This window comes from Panthera tigris, chromosome E3 (genome assembly GCF_018350195.1).
Source record: "Panthera tigris isolate Pti1 chromosome E3, P.tigris_Pti1_mat1.1, whole genome shotgun sequence".
Taxonomy (NCBI): domain Eukaryota; kingdom Metazoa; phylum Chordata; class Mammalia; order Carnivora; family Felidae; genus Panthera; species Panthera tigris.
In genome coordinates, this window is record NC_056675.1 from 39,458,296 (window position 1) to 39,477,653 (window position 19,358).

A 19,358-nucleotide genomic window follows, 5' to 3' on the forward strand; every position below is an offset into this window, starting at 1 on the left:
TGCTTGAGAATGAACAGTGATCAAAGCCAGAGCATAGCCATTTCCGCGAGGGGCCCTGGGGCCAATCCCCAAGCACCGTTTGGGCTGTTGTCGGCAAAGCCACAGAAGACAAAACCCTACGAGCGCCGCTAAGGAGAGTTTGTGTGTGAGTCAGGTCCTCCCGGTTTCTGAAAAGACTCGGATTGAATGCCCGCTATTCCAGAGCTGGCCTTCACCCAGACCGTGCATGTGTACACGTGTGTCTGCGTGTGTGCGGACGTGGACGTGGACAGATGTGCACGTAGGTCGTAAATCAAACCTGAGCCTCCCTCGTCAGTCCACAGGCTCTTGCTGGTTCTGTAACTTTCCAATTTTGTGGCTCGCTGTTGTCTAGAGCCTCGAGGAAAGTCGCAGGTGTGCCGTAAAAGCGGGAAGGGAGAAGTCGCGCTGGCTTGGCGGGGACCTGTGCGCACGTGCCGCTGGGGCCGAGGGGCCGTTTCAGGCCCCCGTCCCGGTGTCTTCCAGGCGTGGGTGTCCAGTGGCGAAACCTCCTGAGTCCCGTCAACGTGGACGATGACTTCTCCTTTGGGCAAGTGCTGGGCATGCTACTGCTGGACTCCGTGCTCTATGGCCTGGTGACCTGGTACGTGGAGGCCGTGTTCCCGGGGCAGTTCGGCGTGCCCCAGCCCTGGTACTTCTTCGTCATGGTGAGTGCTGGCGGCCCTCTTCCGCACGGGGGCAGGGGTGTCCCCCGCACACGCCCCGGGCCCCTCCGGTCCCTGGCGCTCAACGCCTCGACGGGCATGTCCCGCGTGCAGTCAGGGAGCCGTGTGTCCCAAAGCCCTGCCATCCCCTACTGGCCAAGATGAGCCCTGCAGTCCAGGATCTGGAAAGGGCTCGCCCTGGCCCTGCAGCGCGGGAGCGGCACACGCCCACCCCCGGCCTCACGTCAAACAAATATCCCACTGGTTCCTCCGCCTGCAAAGTAACACAGCCTCCAGCCTCTTGGAAAAATGATCGCGTTGCTGGGATTCCCGGCACAGTCCCACCGCCCAGAGACGCGCCGTGCTGACCCCTTGGTGTGCAATGGTTCAGACTGTTCTGAGCACGTACCCTCCGGCAGCCTGAGTCTGTGTGTGCGTGACATACGCGCACTTGCTTTTATGAAAAGGGGATCGTGTTATCCAAGTCTCGAAACTTGTTTGGGGTAGTTTTTTTGTTCATTTAAGTTTATTTTACTTTGAGAGAGAGACTGTGTGTGTATGTGTGGGAGGGGCAGAGAGAGAGAGAGAATCCCAAGCAGGCTCTGCACTGTCAGCTCAGAACCCAACACGTGGCTCGAACTCACAAACCACAAGATCATGACCTGAGTCAAAACCAAGAGTCAGACACTTAACTGACTGAGCCACCCAGGCACCCTGAAACTTTTTTTTTTTAACCTAACTTAGCTATCTTAAATACAAATGTGTGTGAATCTGTGTATAAATATACTTTTAGATACCTGTGCATAATTATAAGTTTTGTTTTCCTCTTTGAATTAAGTATCTGCATTTTCATGAATCACCTTCGTTTTTGAGCACAGCACCGGGTGGGGCCACCACCATGTGGTCCGTCAGTCCCTGCTGCTGGCGGGTGAGCTGCCACCTGAGTGTCCCCTCTCTGGTTCCACACATACTCACCATGAAGACACTGGAGTGTTTCATCACATCTAAGGTGCCCCTGATCCATAGGGGCACTGTCACTTTCTCACCAAGACAAATGGTGACAGTTAACTGTGGCACTCTGCGATCTGTGACACATTCTGATTTCAGAGCCCTGTAAAACGTGAGAAGTGTGTCCCTTAAGACCAACAGGCTGGGGACACCCGGGTGGCTCAGTCACTTAAGCATCCGACTCCTGATTTTGGCTCAGGTCATGATCTCACAGTTTGTGGGTTCGAGCCCCACCTTGGGCTCTGCACTGACAGCTTAGAGCCTGTTTGAGATTCTTTGTCTCCCTCTCTCTCTCACTCTGCCCTTCATGCTTGTGCACATGCGTGCACTCTCTCTTTCCCTCTCTCTCAAACAACAACAACAAACATTTAAAAAAAGACCAACAGGCCGTGGTGTGCTAGAACCATTCCAGGCATGGGAAGTACCAAGAACGGAGATGGGGGTGCCCCTGTGGGGCTTAGCTGGGGGCGGCTCTCCCAGGGCCCGGTTCTTCCCTTTCCTGTGACCCTCCCCACACCCGTGTGTCATCTGTGCCCATGGACCACCCAAGGGCAGGGGTTCTGCGTGGCCTGTGGCTGTATTCTTACGCATTCTTGGTATTGTTACGGCTAGACAGAGGGCAGGGTTCCTTGTCTAGACTGAGGGCATGGTTTTTTATCTAGACAGAAGGCAGGGGTCATTGTCTAGATGGAAGGTGGGGGTCATTGTCTAGATAGAAGGCGGGGGTCGTTGTCTAGACAGAGGGCAGGAGTTGTCTAGACAGATGGTGGTAGTCATTGTCTATACAGATGGCAGGGGTCATTGTCTAGATGGAAGGCGGGGGTCGTTGTCTAGACGGAGGGCAGGGGTTGTCTAGACAGATGGCGGTGGTCATTGTCTAGACAGAGGGCAGGGGTCATCCTCTTGATGGAGGATGGGGGTCGTTGTCTAGACAGATGGCGAGGCTCATTGTCTAGATGGAAGACGGGGGTCGTTGTCCAGACGGAGGGCAGGAGTTGTCTAGACAGATGGCGGTGGTCATTGTCTAGACAGAGGGCAGGGGTCATCGTCTTGATGGAGGATGGGGGTCGTTGTCTAGACAGATGGCGAGGCTCATTGTCTAGATGGAAGGCGGGGGTCGTTGTCTAGACAGAGGGCAGGGGTCATTGTCTAGATGGAAGGTGGGGGTCATTGTCTAGATAGAAGGCGGGGGTCATTGTCTAGACAGAGGGCAGGAGTTGTCTAGACAGATGGTGGTAGTCATTGTCTATACAGATGGCAGGGGTCATTGTCTAGATGGAAGACAGGGGTCGTTGTCTAGACGGAGGGCAGGAGTTGTCTAGACAGATGGCGGTGGTCATTGTCTAGACAGAGGGCAGGGGTCATCGTCTTGATGGAGGATGGGGGTCGTTGTCTAGACAGATGGCGAGGCTCATTGTCTAGATGGAAGACAGGGGTCGTTGTCTAGACGGAGGGCAGGAGTTGTCTAGACAGATGGCGGTGGTCATTGTCTAGACAGAGGGCAGGGGTCATCCTCTTGATGGAGGATGGGGGTCGTTGTCTAGACAGATGGCGAGGCTCATTGTCTAGATGGAAGACGGGGGTCGTTGTCCAGACAGAGGGCAGGAGTTGTCTAGACAGATGGCGGTGGTCATTGTCTAGACAGAGGGCAGGGGTCATCCTCTTGATGGAGGATGGGGGTCGTTGTCTAGACAGATGGCGAGGCTCATTGTCTAGATGGAAGACGGGGGTCGTTGTCCAGACAGAGGGCAGGAGTTGTCTAGACAGATGGCGGTGGTCATTGTCTAGACAGAGGGCAGGGGTCATTGTCTTGATGGAGGATGGGGGTCGTTGTCTAGACAGATGGCGAGGCTCATTGTCTAGATGGAAGACGGGGGTCGTTGTCTAGACAGAGGGCAGGAGTTGTCTAGACAGATGGCGGTGGTCATTGTCTAGACAGAGGGCAGGGGTCATCCTCTTGATGGAGGATGGGGGTCGTTGTCTAGACAGATGGCGAGGCTCATTGTCTAGATGGAAGACGGGGGTCGTTGTCCAGACAGAGGGCAGGAGTTGTCTAGACAGATGGCGGTGGTCATTGTCTAGACAGAGGGCAGGGGTCATTGTCTTGATGGAGGATGGGGGTCGTTGTCTAGACAGATGGCGAGGCTCATTGTCTAGATGGAAGACGGGGGTCGTTGTCTAGACAGAGGGCAGGAGTTGTCTAGACAGATGGCGGTGGTCATTGTCTAGACAGAGGGCAGGGGTCATCCTCTTGATGGAGGATGGGGGTCGTTGTCTAGACAGATGGCGAGGCTCATTGTCTAGATGGAAGGCGGGGGTCGTTGTCTATACAGATGGCAGGGGTCATTGTCTACATGGAGAGTGGGGGTCATTGTCTATACAGATGGCAGGGGTTATTGTCTAGGTGGAAGGCAGGGGTCGTTTTCTAGACAGAGGGCAGGGATTGTCTAGACAGATGGCTGTGGTCCTCGTCTAGACAGAGGGCGGGGAAGCTTCCTCATAGCAAGGGAAGGCCAGGCCTTTTGGCTCCTCTTGCTTATTTTGCGAGCTCCTGTGTAGCTGAGTGAGGGCCAGTCAGGCGTGGAGACACAGCCTCCCTCCTGTTTTGCCCGGACAGCGCCCCGGACTGGAGCATTCAGCAGCCTGTCTTTGGTTTAAAGGTCCTCATTTACTTTTCATCTGTGTCACATGTGAGTTGTCTGCACCACCAACAAGCCCGTGAGGGATTGTGTGCCCAAATGGCGGGTCAGGAAAGAGGCTCAGAGCCTCCCCGGGTAGATGAGGGAGGAGCCGCGTGCACCCGCGCCCCACAGAGGCCTCGGGCCGCCCCACCTCTGCAGCAGGGCCCCGGGCGAGGGCTGTTTGCTGACAGTGTTTGGCGTGTCGGGGAACCTGCTGCCATTCCTCACAAACACAACGAACTGACACGAGTTGGCTGCTTGAGACCCGTCTGCTTTCCACCCCAGCCCTCGTACTGGTGCGGGCACCCACGGACGGTTTTGGGGAAAGAAGAGGAAGATGATGATCCAGAGAAAGTGCTCAGAACCGAGTACTTTGAGGCTGAGCCAGAGGACCTGGTGGCCGGGATCAAGATCAAGCATGTGACCAAGGTGCCACACCCTGTGGGGTGGGTGGGGACGGGGACCTCATGCCACCTGGCCCAGGGCTGTCTCCAAGCTGAGGGCCGTTCCCAGGCCCTGTTGCTCCTAGATCCCCATGGCTGCTCTCTGACCCCTCCCCAGGCTCTGTCCCCAGGGCTCAGGGGACTCAGGGGGGAGCCAGCAGTGCATGCCGCCTGGGCTTACCCTGGAGTCAGCCCTGCCCCCAAACACTTGCTGGTCCACTGCAGCGGGACAGACATCACCCGGGGCGGGGGTGGGGGGAGGCATGGCCTCCGATCAGCACTCCGCCAGAAACTTCCCGCCTCTGCACTGACCGGCCACGCCGGGCACCGTCTCCTGAGACCCGTCGGGCGGGTGTTCCAGCGGGGGTCTGGGGGCCAGGCAGGGCCTGAAGTCCAGGGCCGCCCTCGGCCTTCGCTGCAGGTGTTCAGAGTGGGGAACAAGGGCAAAGCAGCCGTCAGAGACCTGAATCTGAACCTGTACGAGGGGCAGATCACGGTGCTGCTGGGCCACAACGGCGCGGGGAAGACCACCACCCTCTCCATGCTCACAGGTGAGGCGCCACGGCCTCGGCTCCGGCCGGCCGGTCAGCGGTCCGGCCAGACAAGGGTCACACCTCGTGCTGACGGGGGTGGGGAGAGGGTCCGGTGTTCCCGCTGAACTTCGGCCTCCGGGTCTTCTGCTTGGCCCTAGGTCTCTTTCCCCCAACCAGCGGCCGGGCGTATATCAACGGGTACGAGATTTCACAGGACATGGTTCAGATCCGCAAGAGCTTGGGCCTGTGCCCGCAGCACGACATCCTGTTTGACAACCTGACCGTCGCAGAACACCTGTACTTCTACGCACAGGTGAGCCGGCCACTGAGTGCGCTTAGGTCGCGTGGTGGTTTCCTTGTCTGCGAGCTTGGGCCCCAAGGCGTGAACCCCCAGCTTCCCAGCAAATAGAACCCACCTGGAGCAGCCGTTCACAGACCTGCAGCGGGGCGGCGAGGAGGGAAGTCAGGGCACACGGCGCAACGCACGGAGGGAAGGAGGGGGCGCCAAGGCCGGGAGCCCCTGCCCGACGTCCCTGTCCCCCGCTGTCTCAGCTGAAGGGCCTGTCCCGCCTCAAGTGCCCCGAAGAGGTCCAGCGGATGCTGCACGCCCTCAGCCTGGAGGACAAGCGGGACTCCCTGAGCAGGTGCCTGAGCGGGGGCCTGAGGCGCAAGCTGTCCATCGGCATCGCCCTCATCGCGGGCTCCAAGGTAGGCGGGCGGGAGGCCCCGGGGCGGGGCGCCCAGCACGGCGGGCGGCCGCGGGGAGCCGCCGCCACCCCGCCACCCCGCCACCCCGCCACCGGCTCCTCGACCCGGCCCGCAGGTGCTGATGCTGGACGAGCCCACCTCGGGCATGGACGCCGTCTCCAGGAGGGCCATCTGGGACCTGCTGCAGCAGCACAAGAGCCAGCGCACCGTGCTGCTCACCACGCACTTCATGGACGAGGCCGACCTGCTGGGGGACCGCGTGGCCATCATGGCCAAGGGGGAGCTTCAGTGCTGCGGGTCCTCGCTGTTCCTCAAGCAGAAGTACGGTGAGCGGGGCGGGCAGGGCCCTGCGGCCGGGCCGGGGCTGGGAAGGGAGGAGGGGGCGCGGGAGCAGTCTTGATTGGGTTAGGACGACGTCCCGCCGTGACCGGGAAGGGGCAGCCAAGCGTCAGCCAAGGCCGCCGAGACCAGCGGTGCCCTTGCAGAGGCCACACTGGCTACCGTGGAGGCGCGCGGCCTGTGGCACAGTCCAGGGCTGCGTTTGCCATGTGAGCGTGGCTTCCTCAAAGGCAGCTCATGGTCCGACGCCCCAGGCCCACCCACATCCCACCAGCAGACGAGCTCCCCTCCTCAGACACCCCGGGACTTGTGCACCTCCCTTCCCCAGTCCCTTGGCCGGCGCACAGCCCTGCCCGGCGGATGGCGACCGGACGTGGTCACCCTCGGGGCCGCCGTTGTCCGGGGCTCCCTTGTGGAGAAAGCAGAGAGGGCAGGTCTTGGGGACAATTCCTGCCGCAGCCTGAGAGTGGACTGCAGAGCCCAGCTTGGGCCTCACGTCCTTACCGGCAGCGCTCCCAGGTCCCCCAGCGTCTCCGCCCAGCAAGGGACCGGGAGAAAAGCCCTGAGGGTGGCACCGAGGGGTCCAGGTGCATCCGCTCCAGTGCCGCCGTCCCCGCTTTCCGGCCTCTTTCCCACGACCTGTCCTGGTCACGAGCCGAGGGCCCGGAGGGACGGCAGAAGTGGGACACGGCGTCCCGGGGGGGCTCCTCGGTGTTGCAGGTGCGGGCTACCACATGACGCTGGTGAAGGAGCCCCACTGTGACCCCGAGGCCATCTCCCGGCTGGTGCGCCACCACGTCCCCAGCGCCACGCTGGAGAGCAGAGCCGGTGCAGAGCTGTCCTTCATCCTGCCCAAGGAGAGCACCCACAGGTACGCGTCCCCGGGGGCGCAGGCACAGCCCTGAGAACGGGGCTCAGTGCGCCTCGGAGGCGCCGTGCATAGGGTCCCCCGTGCCTGCCTGTCAGGCTCGGCCAGCAGGGCTCCCAAGCCCACAGCTGTGACAGCAGGTGGAGAACCAGTGCAGTAGAACTGGGGACCCTCCCTGGGTGGAGAGTGTCTACCGTCGCTCTCGGCACACGGCCAGCCCCTCCCCCCAGGTTCGCCCACGCACAGCGCCCACGAGCTCCTCATGGAATCGTGAATGTGTGTGTCTTCTTTGTCTCACGCTGTGAGTCACGCGCCGAAGCCTTGTGAACAGAGTAGGTTCTGGTGTGGGGGGTGAGAACCCAACCCTCGATTCACGTTCAGAAACTTTGGGGTATAAATCTTTAAAGTCTGTTTAACGTTGCTACGAGCCCGATCGATGGTGTGGTTTTGGGTTCCCCCACTCCGTCACACCGTGACTTCGTCGACATCTGTTCCAGCACCACGCACGCCTGGTTTCCCCCCAAGAATACGCCAGGAGACATCCTTCTAGAAAACTCTTGGTCTAAATCTCCAGTGACCCCCTCAGGAGGGGCAAAGGGTACCAAGTTCCTCCCGCGGAGGTGATGTACGTGACTTCCCCGTCAGCAGGACGGGACAGTGTCCATTTTACACCACGCTCGCTTGCCAGCTTTGATGAAGTTCTTTTTTAAATATTTGCATAGCCAGTGGCTGAAGTGGCATTTTGTTTTCCTTGCGCTCCTGCTAACAGGAGGTCGGTCTTGCCGCCGCTCACACGGCTTTCTCTGGATATCGTGTGTTCCTGTCTCTCGCTCGTGTATCAGTCAGAGCATTTTATGGAGCGATATCAACCATGTTTGCTGCAATTTTTTCCATTTGGTCGTTGACTGATTTTGTGGGACCTTTTTCCCCACGCAGGTACTTTACATTTAACGGGTCCTATCTTTTCCTCTGTGATTTTTTTCCTTAGAAAGCGCTACCCCGCAATCGAATGAATATCCTCCAGGTTTTTTGGTTTTTTGGTTTTTTGGTTTTGTGATTTCACGTGGATGTTTACTACCAAACAGTATCTCAGGCCTAAGTACTCACGGCAGAAGGTCATGTGGCGGGGGCGCCTGGGTGTCTCAGTCAGTCGAGCATCTGACTCCTGATTTCCGCTCAGTCCATGACCCCGGGCTCGTGGGATCCGCTGAGAGTGGAGCCTGCTTAAGATTCTGTCTCCCTCTTTCTCTCTGCCCCCGTCCCCAGCTTGCACATGTACGCTCTCTCTCTTAAAAAAAAATGTCACGTAGGGAAAAAGAGGGGGAAACAAACCCAACTCCCGGTTTTCCAGGCAGCTTTTCCAGGCGCCAAGGCCACTCTGCCCTGCCCCGGGCCACGTGGAGGAATAAGTTGCCTCCAAAGTCACTGAGAGGCAGCTCTTCACTCGAGGTCTTGCTTCCAGGTTCGAAAGTCTGTTTGCCAAACTGGAGAAGCAGCAGAAGGAGCTGGGGATCGCCAGCTTCGGGGCCTCGGTCACCACCATGGAGGAGGTCTTCCTCCGGTCAGTAAACGCGGGCGTCCATCAGTCTAGGCGCCGATGCTTGTCGACAGCGTGCCGGTGAAGCAGCCCCCTGACTGTCAGAGCCAACCCCGACCTGAGGGGGGCGCGCCGGCGTGGGCGGGGCCCCAACTCCCCAGGACACTCAGAAGGCAGAGGGCGGCTGAACTCCGATCTCCGGAAACTTCCACCCCACCCCCCTTCATGGGGAGGGTGCGGGCGGCCCGGCGGCCTCTGTTCACCACGCGGGCCCGACAGGCAGGCCCCCAGAACTGCGGGCAGCAGGGGCTGCCCGGGGCGGCGAAGGTGTTCACCAGATTTTCCTCGAGCGCCTGTTTGGCAGATGGAGTGCTAGGGACTGGAAGGAACAAAAGTACGTGTGAGGTACATGTTTTTCTCTGAGGATCCCGGGACCTAGCGAGGAGGCAGAACAGTGAGTGTGTGCGCGGTGTGCACATATCAGGTGGCTCACGGGTGTCCACGCGGCCCCGCCACCCACCCGGCCGCTGCCTGCACTCCCCCCACGCACACCCGTCCCCACTGAGCCATTCCTGGGCGGCTCCTCCCGGAGCACACGCACCTGCCCGTCGGTCCCAGCTCGGACCCATGGCGCCCAGTGCTGGCACAGCTACACTCCCGGGGCCTCCATCATGCCCCCGGTACCCCCCTCCCCGTCCCCGGGGCTTTGGCCCATCTCCCAGGGAGACCGCGGTCCTTGGGGGCAGGGGCCTTGTCCGGTTATCTGTCCCTCGTGGACTCCGCGTCTGGTGTTCTGATGGCATCTGGTGATGGGCACGTGAGGAGACGAACCACGGCCAGCAGAGCTAACAGCGTGCCCCTCCTCCTCCCTCCCTGACGGCCCCCGCGGGGAGCTGAGCGGTGACCGGGCCTCCTGTGTCTTGGCACAGTGTGGGCAAACTGGTGGACACCAGCATGGACATCCAGGCCATCCAGCTCCCTGCCCTGCAATACCAGCACGAGAGGCGGGCGAGCGACTGGGCCGTGGACAGCCACCTGTGCGGGGCCATGGACCCGACCGACGGCATTGGCTCCCTGATCGAGGACGAGTGCACCACTGCCAAGCTCAACACTGGGGTGAGTGCCGAGGGCTGGGCCGGCCGGTGCGGGAAGGCCGGGAGACCCCTGAGCCCCACGTGTTAGCATCCAGGGGGACAGATGAGGGCTCCTGGAGGGTCAGTTCACTGGGAAGAGGGCAGATTATAGCTCACGCGGTCACAGCAGGGAGAAGGAAAACACATTTTAATTCGGCAACTGTAATATCATTTTGTTCTAAGTGGGCCGCACACAGATAAGCCATCGTTGCATCTGCTGCTGACTCTGCTCTGTTTACCGAGGGCTTCGCCGTAAGCCTGGTGTTCGCTCAGTAAAGGGCAGCGCTGCTCTATCTTACAGACGGAAAAGCAGACTTTGCGTCACGGTGGCCTGGCCAGCACGTGGCAGAGCAGGAGTCTGACCCTGGGGGGGTCCCCACGCTTGGAGGGCTCCCGTGTGAGCGCAGACGGGGTCCCCTGCCAAGATCGGGGGAAAGGCAGAGGCCTTGGCTCCCCCAGTGTGGTGGGACCCCCCCGAGGCCCTTGTGGGGACCCGCAGGGACACGGATGTGCTCGTCTCCCGTGATACCGAAGGAGGAGCTTTGCAAGGAACCCTGGGGCCTCGGGGCGCACGCATCGATCGGTTGGAGGCCACCAGGCGTGTGCTGGGACCGTGCCTGCGGCTGAGGGTAGGGGGCAGGGGTGTGCTGCTGGCCCCGCAGGGCACCGTGACAGCCCGTCCCCTCTGCCACAGCTCGCCCTCCACTGCCAGCAGTTCTGGGCCATGTTCCTGAAGAAGGCCGTGTACAGCTTGCGCGAGTGGAAGATGGTGGTGGCCCAGGTCCTGGTCCCTCTGACGTGCGTCACCCTGGCCCTCCTGGCCGTCAACTACTCCTCGGAGACCTTTGATGACCCCATGCTGGAGCTGACCCTGGGCGCGTACGGCAGAACTGTCGTGCCCTTTGCTGTCCCCGGGGCTTCCCGGCTGGACCAGCAGCTGTCGGAGCAGCTGAAGGCCATGCTGCAGGCCGAGGGCCAGGAGCCGCGGGAGGTGCTGGGTAAGGGCCGGGCCCGGAGCCCAGCTTCTCAGCGCAGGTGCCGTGGGCATTTGGGGCGTTGTCTCCTCCCTGTCCGCGCACCCTGGGATGTTGAGAAGCATCCCTGGCATTGCGTCCCCCTCTCCCCACCCCGTCGTCGTGACAACCACAACTGCCTCCAGACATCACCACTAGGGGGAAGGCCGTTGCCTGAGTCAGGAAGGCACAGGCAGCATCTGGGACTAAGGTTTGCCCAGGACGGGCGGCCACTTAGGTCTGTGTCGGCGTCAGAGGTGAAACATGAAACCACCGTGGTGTCACCATTGCCCTTCGTTTGCCGGGCTGGTCACAGCACACACTGAGGTAACATGGTGCTGTCTTCCAGCACCTCAGACCGAAGCACCTACGTCCCTGGCCCTGGCAGTCAGACGCGGCCCTGGGTTCAGAGCAGGCCTCGAGCTCGGGTCAGATGGGCCAGACGTGGAGAAAGGTGGCCTTGGCTTGCTGCTCCCTCCCCCTGCTGGACCGCAGCCCAGAGACTCAGGAAGCAGGCTCTGGTTTAGGGGAAGGCTGGATGCCTCTGCGTCCCGGAACCGGAACCAGCCCGCCTTCCCGTGCCCGCTTCTGCCCCGAGTCTCAGTGTGGCCCTGACCACCCCTGTGACCCTGGTTAGGCCTCAGGAGACATCCCGTCACCTCCATGTGCCCTCTGCCACGTTTGCTGGCTGTCCCCCAGCCTGGCCCAAAGATTCTGGGCATCTCGTGGCACACGGTGGCTCTGGGGGGTTCGGGACATGGCCTCAGATGCCCCTGGCCTGAGTCCTTCTGGAAGACCAAAGTGTCCATTCCCTTGTCGAGCGTGCAACCTTCCGGCTTTGTCCGCCTTGCCGTGCGGTCTTGTTTCACTGCTTTTAAGGCCATCAGATGCTTTTTCTTCTGTAACGGCAGCTGCGGCCCCATTGGCAGAGCCTCTGTCACTCTTAACGTCAGGGCTCCCGGACACGTCCCTGCCCCTCGCTGACCCTAGGGCCTGCAAGGCAGACGTCCTCTCTCTTGACCCTGTTTACAGGCCAGGGCAGTGAGGGCGTGTGTAGGTGCACGTGATGCTGGGCCGGGCAGCCGCCAGCGAGCATAGGGTGGACCCCAGCACCCCTGTCTGAACCCCTGTCCCCACGTCTCTACCACGGAGCAAAGCAGGGCTGGGGCGGGTCCTGGCTCCTCGAATGCCCGGAGGGTCCGGCACATGCAGTAGGGTTTGCCGGGGTTCTTGCTGGTGAGGAGGGAATCCTCCTTCTCCCTGGGCCCCACTCCCTCAGGCCACTCTTTTTAAAGACCACCTTTTTCTCCTGATTACGAAAGGTTACTTACTCATTCCATAAAAACTGGAAAACCAGAGAAACAGGCGGAGGTCCTGTCTAATCTCGCCCCTCAAGGGCAGCCCCCTACCCGCTGGCTCGCCCAGCCGCCCCACAGGAGGTCACGGGCCTCCTCATAGAGCCTCTCCCTCTCTGGAGCGGCCTCCTCCTTGCCCCACCGGCCCTGGTCCAGGGCTGCCTCCCTTTAGTCTCGGGAGGCATTTGGGGGGGAGGCAAGAAGGAGTGTGGCCCTCCCACTTGGCCTCCTGTGGCCCCGGGGTGCCCGTTCCCCCAGGCCCCGCCGCTCCCATGACATGGCCCCCCGGCCCGTGGGCTCCGTGAGAGTAGAAGGTGGTGTTTCCTTGCCACGGCCCCTCCAGGCCTCTGAGCTCCTCAGAGCGGGCACCTTGGGCATGTGCCCCAGGGGCCGTCGTCCTCTCCTGACCCTCTGTCGCCCCCCAGGTGACCTGGAGGAGTTCCTGGTTTTCAGGGCTTCGGTGGAGGGAGGTGGCTTCAACGAGCGGTGCCTGGTGGCCGTGTCCTTCAGAGACGTCGGCGAGCGGACAGTCATCACTGCCCTGTTCAACAACCAGGCGTACCACTCCCCAGCCACCGCACTGGCTGTCGTCGACAACCTTCTGTTCAAGCTGCTGTGCGGCCCCCGGGCCTCCATCGTGGTCTCCAACTACCCCCAGCCCCGGAGCGCCCTGCAGGCCGCCAAGGACCAGTTCAACGAGTAGGTGCACTGCCCCTGCCAGGGCCCTGCCCCCACCCATCAGGGCCTCGCACCGGGCACCGCCAGGGCCACCAAGGGCCACGTAGGCGGATGAAGCACAGTTTGTGCCTTCAGGAAGCTTCTGGGTTTGGGCCAGGGAACCTCTGCCCCACATCTTCCCCAGCCCTGCGTATTCACTGTGTCCTCAGACAGCAGATTAGCTCGGGAGGCCCTATCCCACGTACTGAAGTATCCAAGGGGGGACTCCTGAGGCCTCGGAGCACAGCCGTGCCCTCTTCCCTAATCTGCACCCAGCTCCTGCTGGCCATTGTCCCCGGGGGTCCCGGCACACGCTTGTGCCCGGGCCAGTGCCTATGTGTGTGAACTGGAATACAGAACACAGCGAAGTCAGGTATCGCTGCCCAAGGTGGCTTCAAATCAGGGGGCCCTGTGGGCCTCTCTCTTCTCAGGCCTTGTCATGCTCTGGTATGTGTGGGACTCTCCCCCATGCTGGTCACAGAGTCCCCTAAACGCCCCTAAGCCCCAGAACGTCCGGAAGAGGCCAAGAAAATCAGTTTCGGAACAAGATCAGTGACTCCATGTGGGGTGATTAATTAACGGGGAGGGGCAGCCTTATCCCCACCCCCCCACCACCGGACTGCTCTGGGCCTTGTGATGTCTTCGTCCCCCTCTGCTACCTCCTGTCTCTACCCTGAAAGCAGAGACACAGCAGCCGCTCTGTGCCCTACTTGTCCTGCCGGGGACAGGCAGGCACAGGGATGAACACTCGTGGCGGGTCGGACTGGTGGTCTGAAGGCCGCACAGCCCTGGGGAGGGGCCTCCACTCTGCTTGGGCCCCGGGGACACAGGCCTGTGTGGCCCTCAGACCTGGGCGGGGTGGTCAGTGGCCACAGGTGGGGTGGGGGACTGTGCCGGGGGCATCAGGAAGTTGGCAGCTCCCTCCCGGTGGCCTCTGTGTGAGGAGACCCCCAGGTCAGCTGAGGTCGGGGCGGCAGGAACTTTGGTTCTGTCTCAGCAGCTTTAGGAGACGGAGGTCACCTGTTGTGACGTGCGCTGGAGTGGTTGTTAGTACTCACAGGGCGGGGCCAGCCCCAAATCTGATAGAATTGTCCCAGTTGTTTTAGTTTCAGATGCATTGTGAAAGGATGACCCCAGAGAGTCTGGTTCACGCCCCTTATCACCGTCATCACACATAGTTACAAGTTTTTTACCTTGTGGTGAGAAGCTTTAAGATCCTGTCTGAGCAACTTTCAAATGAGCAACCCAGTATCGGGTTAACCTTAACTGTAGTCACCGTGCCCGACGTGGCATCCCCAGGACTCACTTATTTTATGACTGGAAGCTAGTTGACGCCCTTCACCCGCTTTGCCCACCCCCTGGCAAGCACCAGTCTGTTCTCTGTATCTGTGAGTTCCTTTTTGTTTCGTTTGCAGATTCCGTGTGTAAGTGAGATCTTATGGTAGTCGCCTTTCTCTGTCTGACTTAGTTAATTCAGCACGGTGCCCTCCAGGCCCATCCACGTTATTACACACGGCAGGTTCTCCTTCTCTGTTGTGGCTGGAAAATACTCTATTGTGTATGTTAGTACAGTCTCTCTCTCCACTCACCTGTCGATGGACATGCTGTTGTTTCTGCTTTGGCTGTTGTAAATAACGCTGCTATGAACATGGGGAGGGGGAGGTTTCTTCATTGTGTTTTTTTTTTAATTTTAGAGAGGGTGCGCGAGTGAGGGAGTGGGGCAGAGGCAGAGAGAGAGAGAGAAAGAGAGAGGGAGAGAGAACCCTAAGCAGGCTCCACTCTCAGTGCAGAGCACAATGTGGGGCTCGATCACATGGCCCTAGGAACATGACCTGAGCCAAAATCGAGTCAGACGCCCAACCAACTGAGCCACCCAGGCACCCTGAGGCTTCATTTTCTTTGGATAACCACCCATTAGTGCAATTGCTGGGTCATAGGGTGGTTCTGTTTTTAACTGTTGTTTTTGTAATATACATATTTTTGTATTGTTTATTTTTGAGAGAGAGAGAAGGAGAGCGGGAGAGGGGCAGAGAGAGAGGGAGTCACAGAATCTAAAGCAAGCCGCAGGCTCTGAACCGTCAGCACAGAGCCCAATGCGGGGCTCAAACCCATGAACTGTGAGATCATGACCTGTGTCAATGTCGGACACTTAACCAGGCGCCCCCTATTTTTAACTTTCTGAGGAGCCTGCCCACTGCTCTTCAGAGTAGCTGCTCCAGCTTGCAAGCCCGCCAGCAGGGCACGAGGGGCCCCCTCTCCCGCATCCACGCCAGCACATTCTCTCTTGGGTGATGCTGGCCATTCTGACCGGGGAGAGGGCATCTCTCCTTATGGCTTTGGTTTGCATTTCCCTGGTGGTTAGTGATGCTGTGCACCTTTTCGTGTGCCTCTTGGACCACAGTACAATCTTACTGCGTGGCCATCACACCCTGAAGGAGCCCCGGGACGCCAGCAGCCACCTGCCCACCCCCCCACCCCTGTCTCCTTTTGCAAACAGCCTCCACTCTCTTCCTGTCTCCATGGATTTGCCTGTACTGGACGTTTCGTGTGAATGGAATCATCTAATAAGAGGCCTTTTGTGACCGGCTGTTCTCACTTTTCAGGGGTTTATCCACGTTGTAGTGTGGATACTTAATTCCCTCTTTTTTTTTGGCCAAATAACATCCATGTGTTGAAGCCCTGCTTATTGAGACAGCCAGGAGGTTTCTGAGCAACAGAGTAATGCCATCAGTGGTGGTTTCTGGAAGGTGTTGCTGGCAACCTAATGCAGAATGCACCTGAATGGGGGGTGGGGGGGGAATGAACCACTGCAGCCATGCAGATGCCGATGGGGTCCGCCAAGGGCAGGGCCAGCCAGGCAGGGGGTCCTCAGGAGATGTGGGAAAGGCAGCGACGGTGGGGCCATCGCCTGAGTGTCTGGGGGACGTGGGGGATGCAGGGACAGCTTGAAGGCGACTGGGAGAGTGGTATGTCCATCACTGGGGGCAGGAAGCCCAGAGGAGGAGCTGTTCTGGCAGGGAGGGGTTTTCCTGGCTCAGAGACACGCCCCCCCCCCCCACCCCAGCTCCAGCATTCCCTCTTAAAAACCTTTACTGCCTGGCCCCTCCATCGCATGCTTTGGATGGATGCTGGCCGGACTCACTGTGCTCAGTCCCTGACCTGCCCTGTCCCCCCCGCTGCGCAGGAGCCGGAAGGGATTTGACATCGCCCTCAACTTGCTCTTCGCCATGGCGTTCCTGGCCAGCACGTTCTCCATCCTGGCGGTCAGCGAGAGGGCCGTCCAGGCCAAGCACGTCCAGTTTGTGAGCGGTGTCCACGTGGCTACTTTCTGGCTCTCCGCTCTGCTGTGGGACCTCATGTCCTTCCTCGTCCCCAGTCTGCTGCTGCTGGTGAGGGCTGTGTGGTGCGGGGACCCTCCCCTGCATGTCCCGGGGCCCTGCCTTGGCGCCCCTGCGCAGACCACAGGTCCGCGCTGGCAGCTCAGCCCCAGTTCTGGGACGCTGGCTGGGAACCCCGCCGGCAGCACCCCTCACCTGTGTCTGCACCCCCAGCCTTCATCCCACTGTGGCGGGCAAGGTCCGGGCGCGGGGCGCCCTGGTGACCGCTCCAACGGCAAAGGGGAGAAGGGGGGTATCATCGGGGGGGGGTCCCGGGGCTGAAAGCCACCCTGGAGACAGGGCCCCCAGGCACCGCCTACCTCTGTGCTGCCGCAGGTGGTGTTCAAGGCCTTCGACGTGCACGCCTTCACGCACGACGGCCACATGGCCGACGCCCTCCTGCTGCTCATGCTCTACGGCTGGGCCATCATCCCCCTCATGTACCTGATGAACTTCTTCTTCTCGGGAGCGGCCGCTGCCTACACGAGGCTGACCATATTCAACATCCTGTCGGGCATAGCCACCTTCCTCGTGGTCACCATCATGCGCATCCCAGGTGGGAGCCTGGAGACGACCCCCCAGGTGCCCGGGGGCCAGGTGGCACCAGTGTGGCCACTGGGCCAGGCCATACTCAGGCCCTTCTGCCAAAGGTGGTCCCACTGGGCCGGCAGCCAGCGGCTCTGCCTGGCGGTTTCGGCGGGGGGGAGCGGGCCAAGGAGGAGGGGGCTTCACCCAGCTCGGCACCCGGCCCACACACCTTCCGGATCTGCGGGCCTGTCCTGGGGGCGGGTGTCCTGCATCCCTCAGCGCCCACTCATCTGTGCCCTTCCCCACAGCGGTGAAGTTAGAAGAGCTTTCCAGAACCCTGGACCACGTGTTCCTGGTGCTGCCCAACCACTGTCTGGGGATGGCCGTCAGCAGCTTCCACGAGAACTTCGAGATGAGGCGATACTGCACCTCATCGGAGGTCGCGGCACACTACTGCCGGAAATACAGTGAGTGTCCGGGCCCCGTGGCCGCCCCTCCCCACTCCTGCCTGGCTTGTTGCCACGGAGGGGCTCCTTCCGCAAGACAGCCCGGGCTCCCGCGGTCCTGTGCGCTGCCTCCGGGCTGCGCGCCTGCCTTCACGGGGCCGCCTCCCAGTGTCTCTGTATCTCAAATCTTCCTCTGCCTTTCTCTTGTAAGGACGCCTGGCGTTGGATTCAGGGCCCTAAGCTACACCTGCAAAGACCCTTTTCCTAAGTGGGGTTGCGCACAGGTTCTGGGCGTTAGGACGTGGACGCGTCTTTCTGGGGCCACCTTTCAGGCTCCCACAGGCCCTTCCTGTGCCTGGAGCTGTCTTCGGCGGTGGTAGCTGTCACCACTGTGACCGTGGCAAGGCAGGGAGGAGGTGTCCCATCTTCACATCCCAGTGCCGTCCCCAGGGGAGGAAGGGGCGTGTGAGTGAGCCAGGGTGTGACCCGGTCACTTGTCACGGGCACCCCTCACAAGGTAGAACTGCCCTAAAACGTGGGGAGTCCCCAGGGCTTCTGAGGGGCAGTGACAAGGATGACAAATGGATCCCGGGCCTTCGTGGCCTCTGTCGAGGGGCTGGTGTGCAGGTGCCCGTGGGCCCAGAGAGGGGCTCAGGCCGGGACCTGGGGCAGGAGAGCTCTCCGGGGCCGGGCTCAGCGCTCACTCCCTCGCCCGCACAGACATCCGGTACCAGCAGAACTTCTACGCGTGGAGCGCCCCGGGGGTCGGCAGGTTCGTGACCTCCATGGCTGCTTCCGGGTTTGCCTACCTCAGCCTGCTCTTCCTCGTTGAGACTGACACGCTGTGGAGGCTGAAGACCTGCCTCTGTGCCTTCCGGAGGAGGCGGGCGCTGGTGAGTGGGTCCCGGGCACTCCCCACGCCTCCGCCGCCACGGGCCCGGGGCTCAGCCACCCGGCAGGGTGCAGGCGTCCAGGCCCTCGTGTCTGCCACACACACCCCACCCCACAAACAAAACCCGCGGGACCGCACTGGACACACACGTGAACCCAGGGCGAGGTGGTGCTCTGACATGAAGACCCCTCTGGGATGGACTTCGCGTCCACGCAGTACAGCCCCCCACCCCCAGCCAAGTGTCACGGCTTTCGCGGTGCGTCCTGCACAGGCCTTTCTCCTTGGCCGTCAGCCTCTCCTCGATGCCAGTGTCAGCCCCGGGCCCACCCTGCCATCCTTGTGAAAGTCCCGAGTCCCTATATGAGCAGTCTCAGAGACCCCCATCCTGTGTCCCGTGGAGAAGGACCTCCTGAGCTGGAGCTCACGGGTGCGGTCTTTCTCTGGAACGATCAGACAGAAGCGTACTCTCGGACATCAGCACTCCCCGAGGACCAGGATGTGGTGGACGAGAGGAACCGGGTCCTGGCCCCCAGCCTGGAGTCCCTGCTGGACACTCCTCTGGTTATCAAGGAGCTTTCCAAGGTAAGGCCCGCCCCCCCCTCCCCCCCCCCGCCCCTCACTCCCTGGGTTCCGCCCCCGCCCCTGTGCCGCTGCCTCCAGGCCTCAGTGCCCGTGCCCCGCAGGTATACGAGCAGCGGACGCCCCTGCTTGCCGTGGACAAGATCTCCCTCGCGGTCCAGAAAGGAGAGTGCTTTGGCTTGCTGGGTTTCAACGGAGCTGGGAAAACCACGACCTTCAAAATGCTGACCGGGGAGGAGACCATCACTTCTGGGGACGCCTTTGTCGGGGGCTACAGCATCAGCTCGGAAATCGGGAAGGTGGGTGTGGGAAGACGGGGCACCCTGGAAGCAGGGATGGGCTCGTTTCTGGCTCACAGTTCACAAGGCAGTGACCAGGAGCCAGAGCGAAGCAAACAATGAGGGGGAGACAGGACAGGAAGAGAAGAGCCACCCCCCTTGTCCTGGCCGGGCTGGCAGCCAGGTCCGGGCTGTCTCTGAGAAGCCGCTCTCTGGACCCGGGCACGTAGAGTTCACAGC

At 60.8% G+C, this 19,358-nt stretch overlaps 1 protein-coding gene across 1 annotated transcript in view; it reads left to right on the forward strand.

Annotated features, from left to right (window-relative positions):
• The window catches only part of ABCA3 (ATP binding cassette subfamily A member 3), a 46,851-nt gene that overhangs the window by 23,056 nt on the left and 4,437 nt on the right, over positions 1-19,358 (forward strand). Inside the window, exons 12-28 of the mRNA XM_042972327.1 lie at positions 505-686; positions 4,658-4,801; positions 5,237-5,366; positions 5,507-5,661; positions 5,901-6,056; positions 6,172-6,382; positions 7,116-7,266; positions 8,726-8,824; positions 9,730-9,916; positions 10,628-10,931; positions 12,727-13,000; positions 16,203-16,407; positions 16,732-16,951; positions 17,232-17,390; positions 18,090-18,262; positions 18,715-18,843; positions 18,945-19,139. Coding sequence (XP_042828261.1) covers positions 505-686; positions 4,658-4,801; positions 5,237-5,366; positions 5,507-5,661; positions 5,901-6,056; positions 6,172-6,382; positions 7,116-7,266; positions 8,726-8,824; positions 9,730-9,916; positions 10,628-10,931; positions 12,727-13,000; positions 16,203-16,407; positions 16,732-16,951; positions 17,232-17,390; positions 18,090-18,262; positions 18,715-18,843; positions 18,945-19,139 — 3,074 coding nt within the window. The remainder of the gene's footprint in view (positions 1-504; positions 687-4,657; positions 4,802-5,236; positions 5,367-5,506; positions 5,662-5,900; positions 6,057-6,171; positions 6,383-7,115; positions 7,267-8,725; positions 8,825-9,729; positions 9,917-10,627; positions 10,932-12,726; positions 13,001-16,202; positions 16,408-16,731; positions 16,952-17,231; positions 17,391-18,089; positions 18,263-18,714; positions 18,844-18,944; positions 19,140-19,358) is intronic.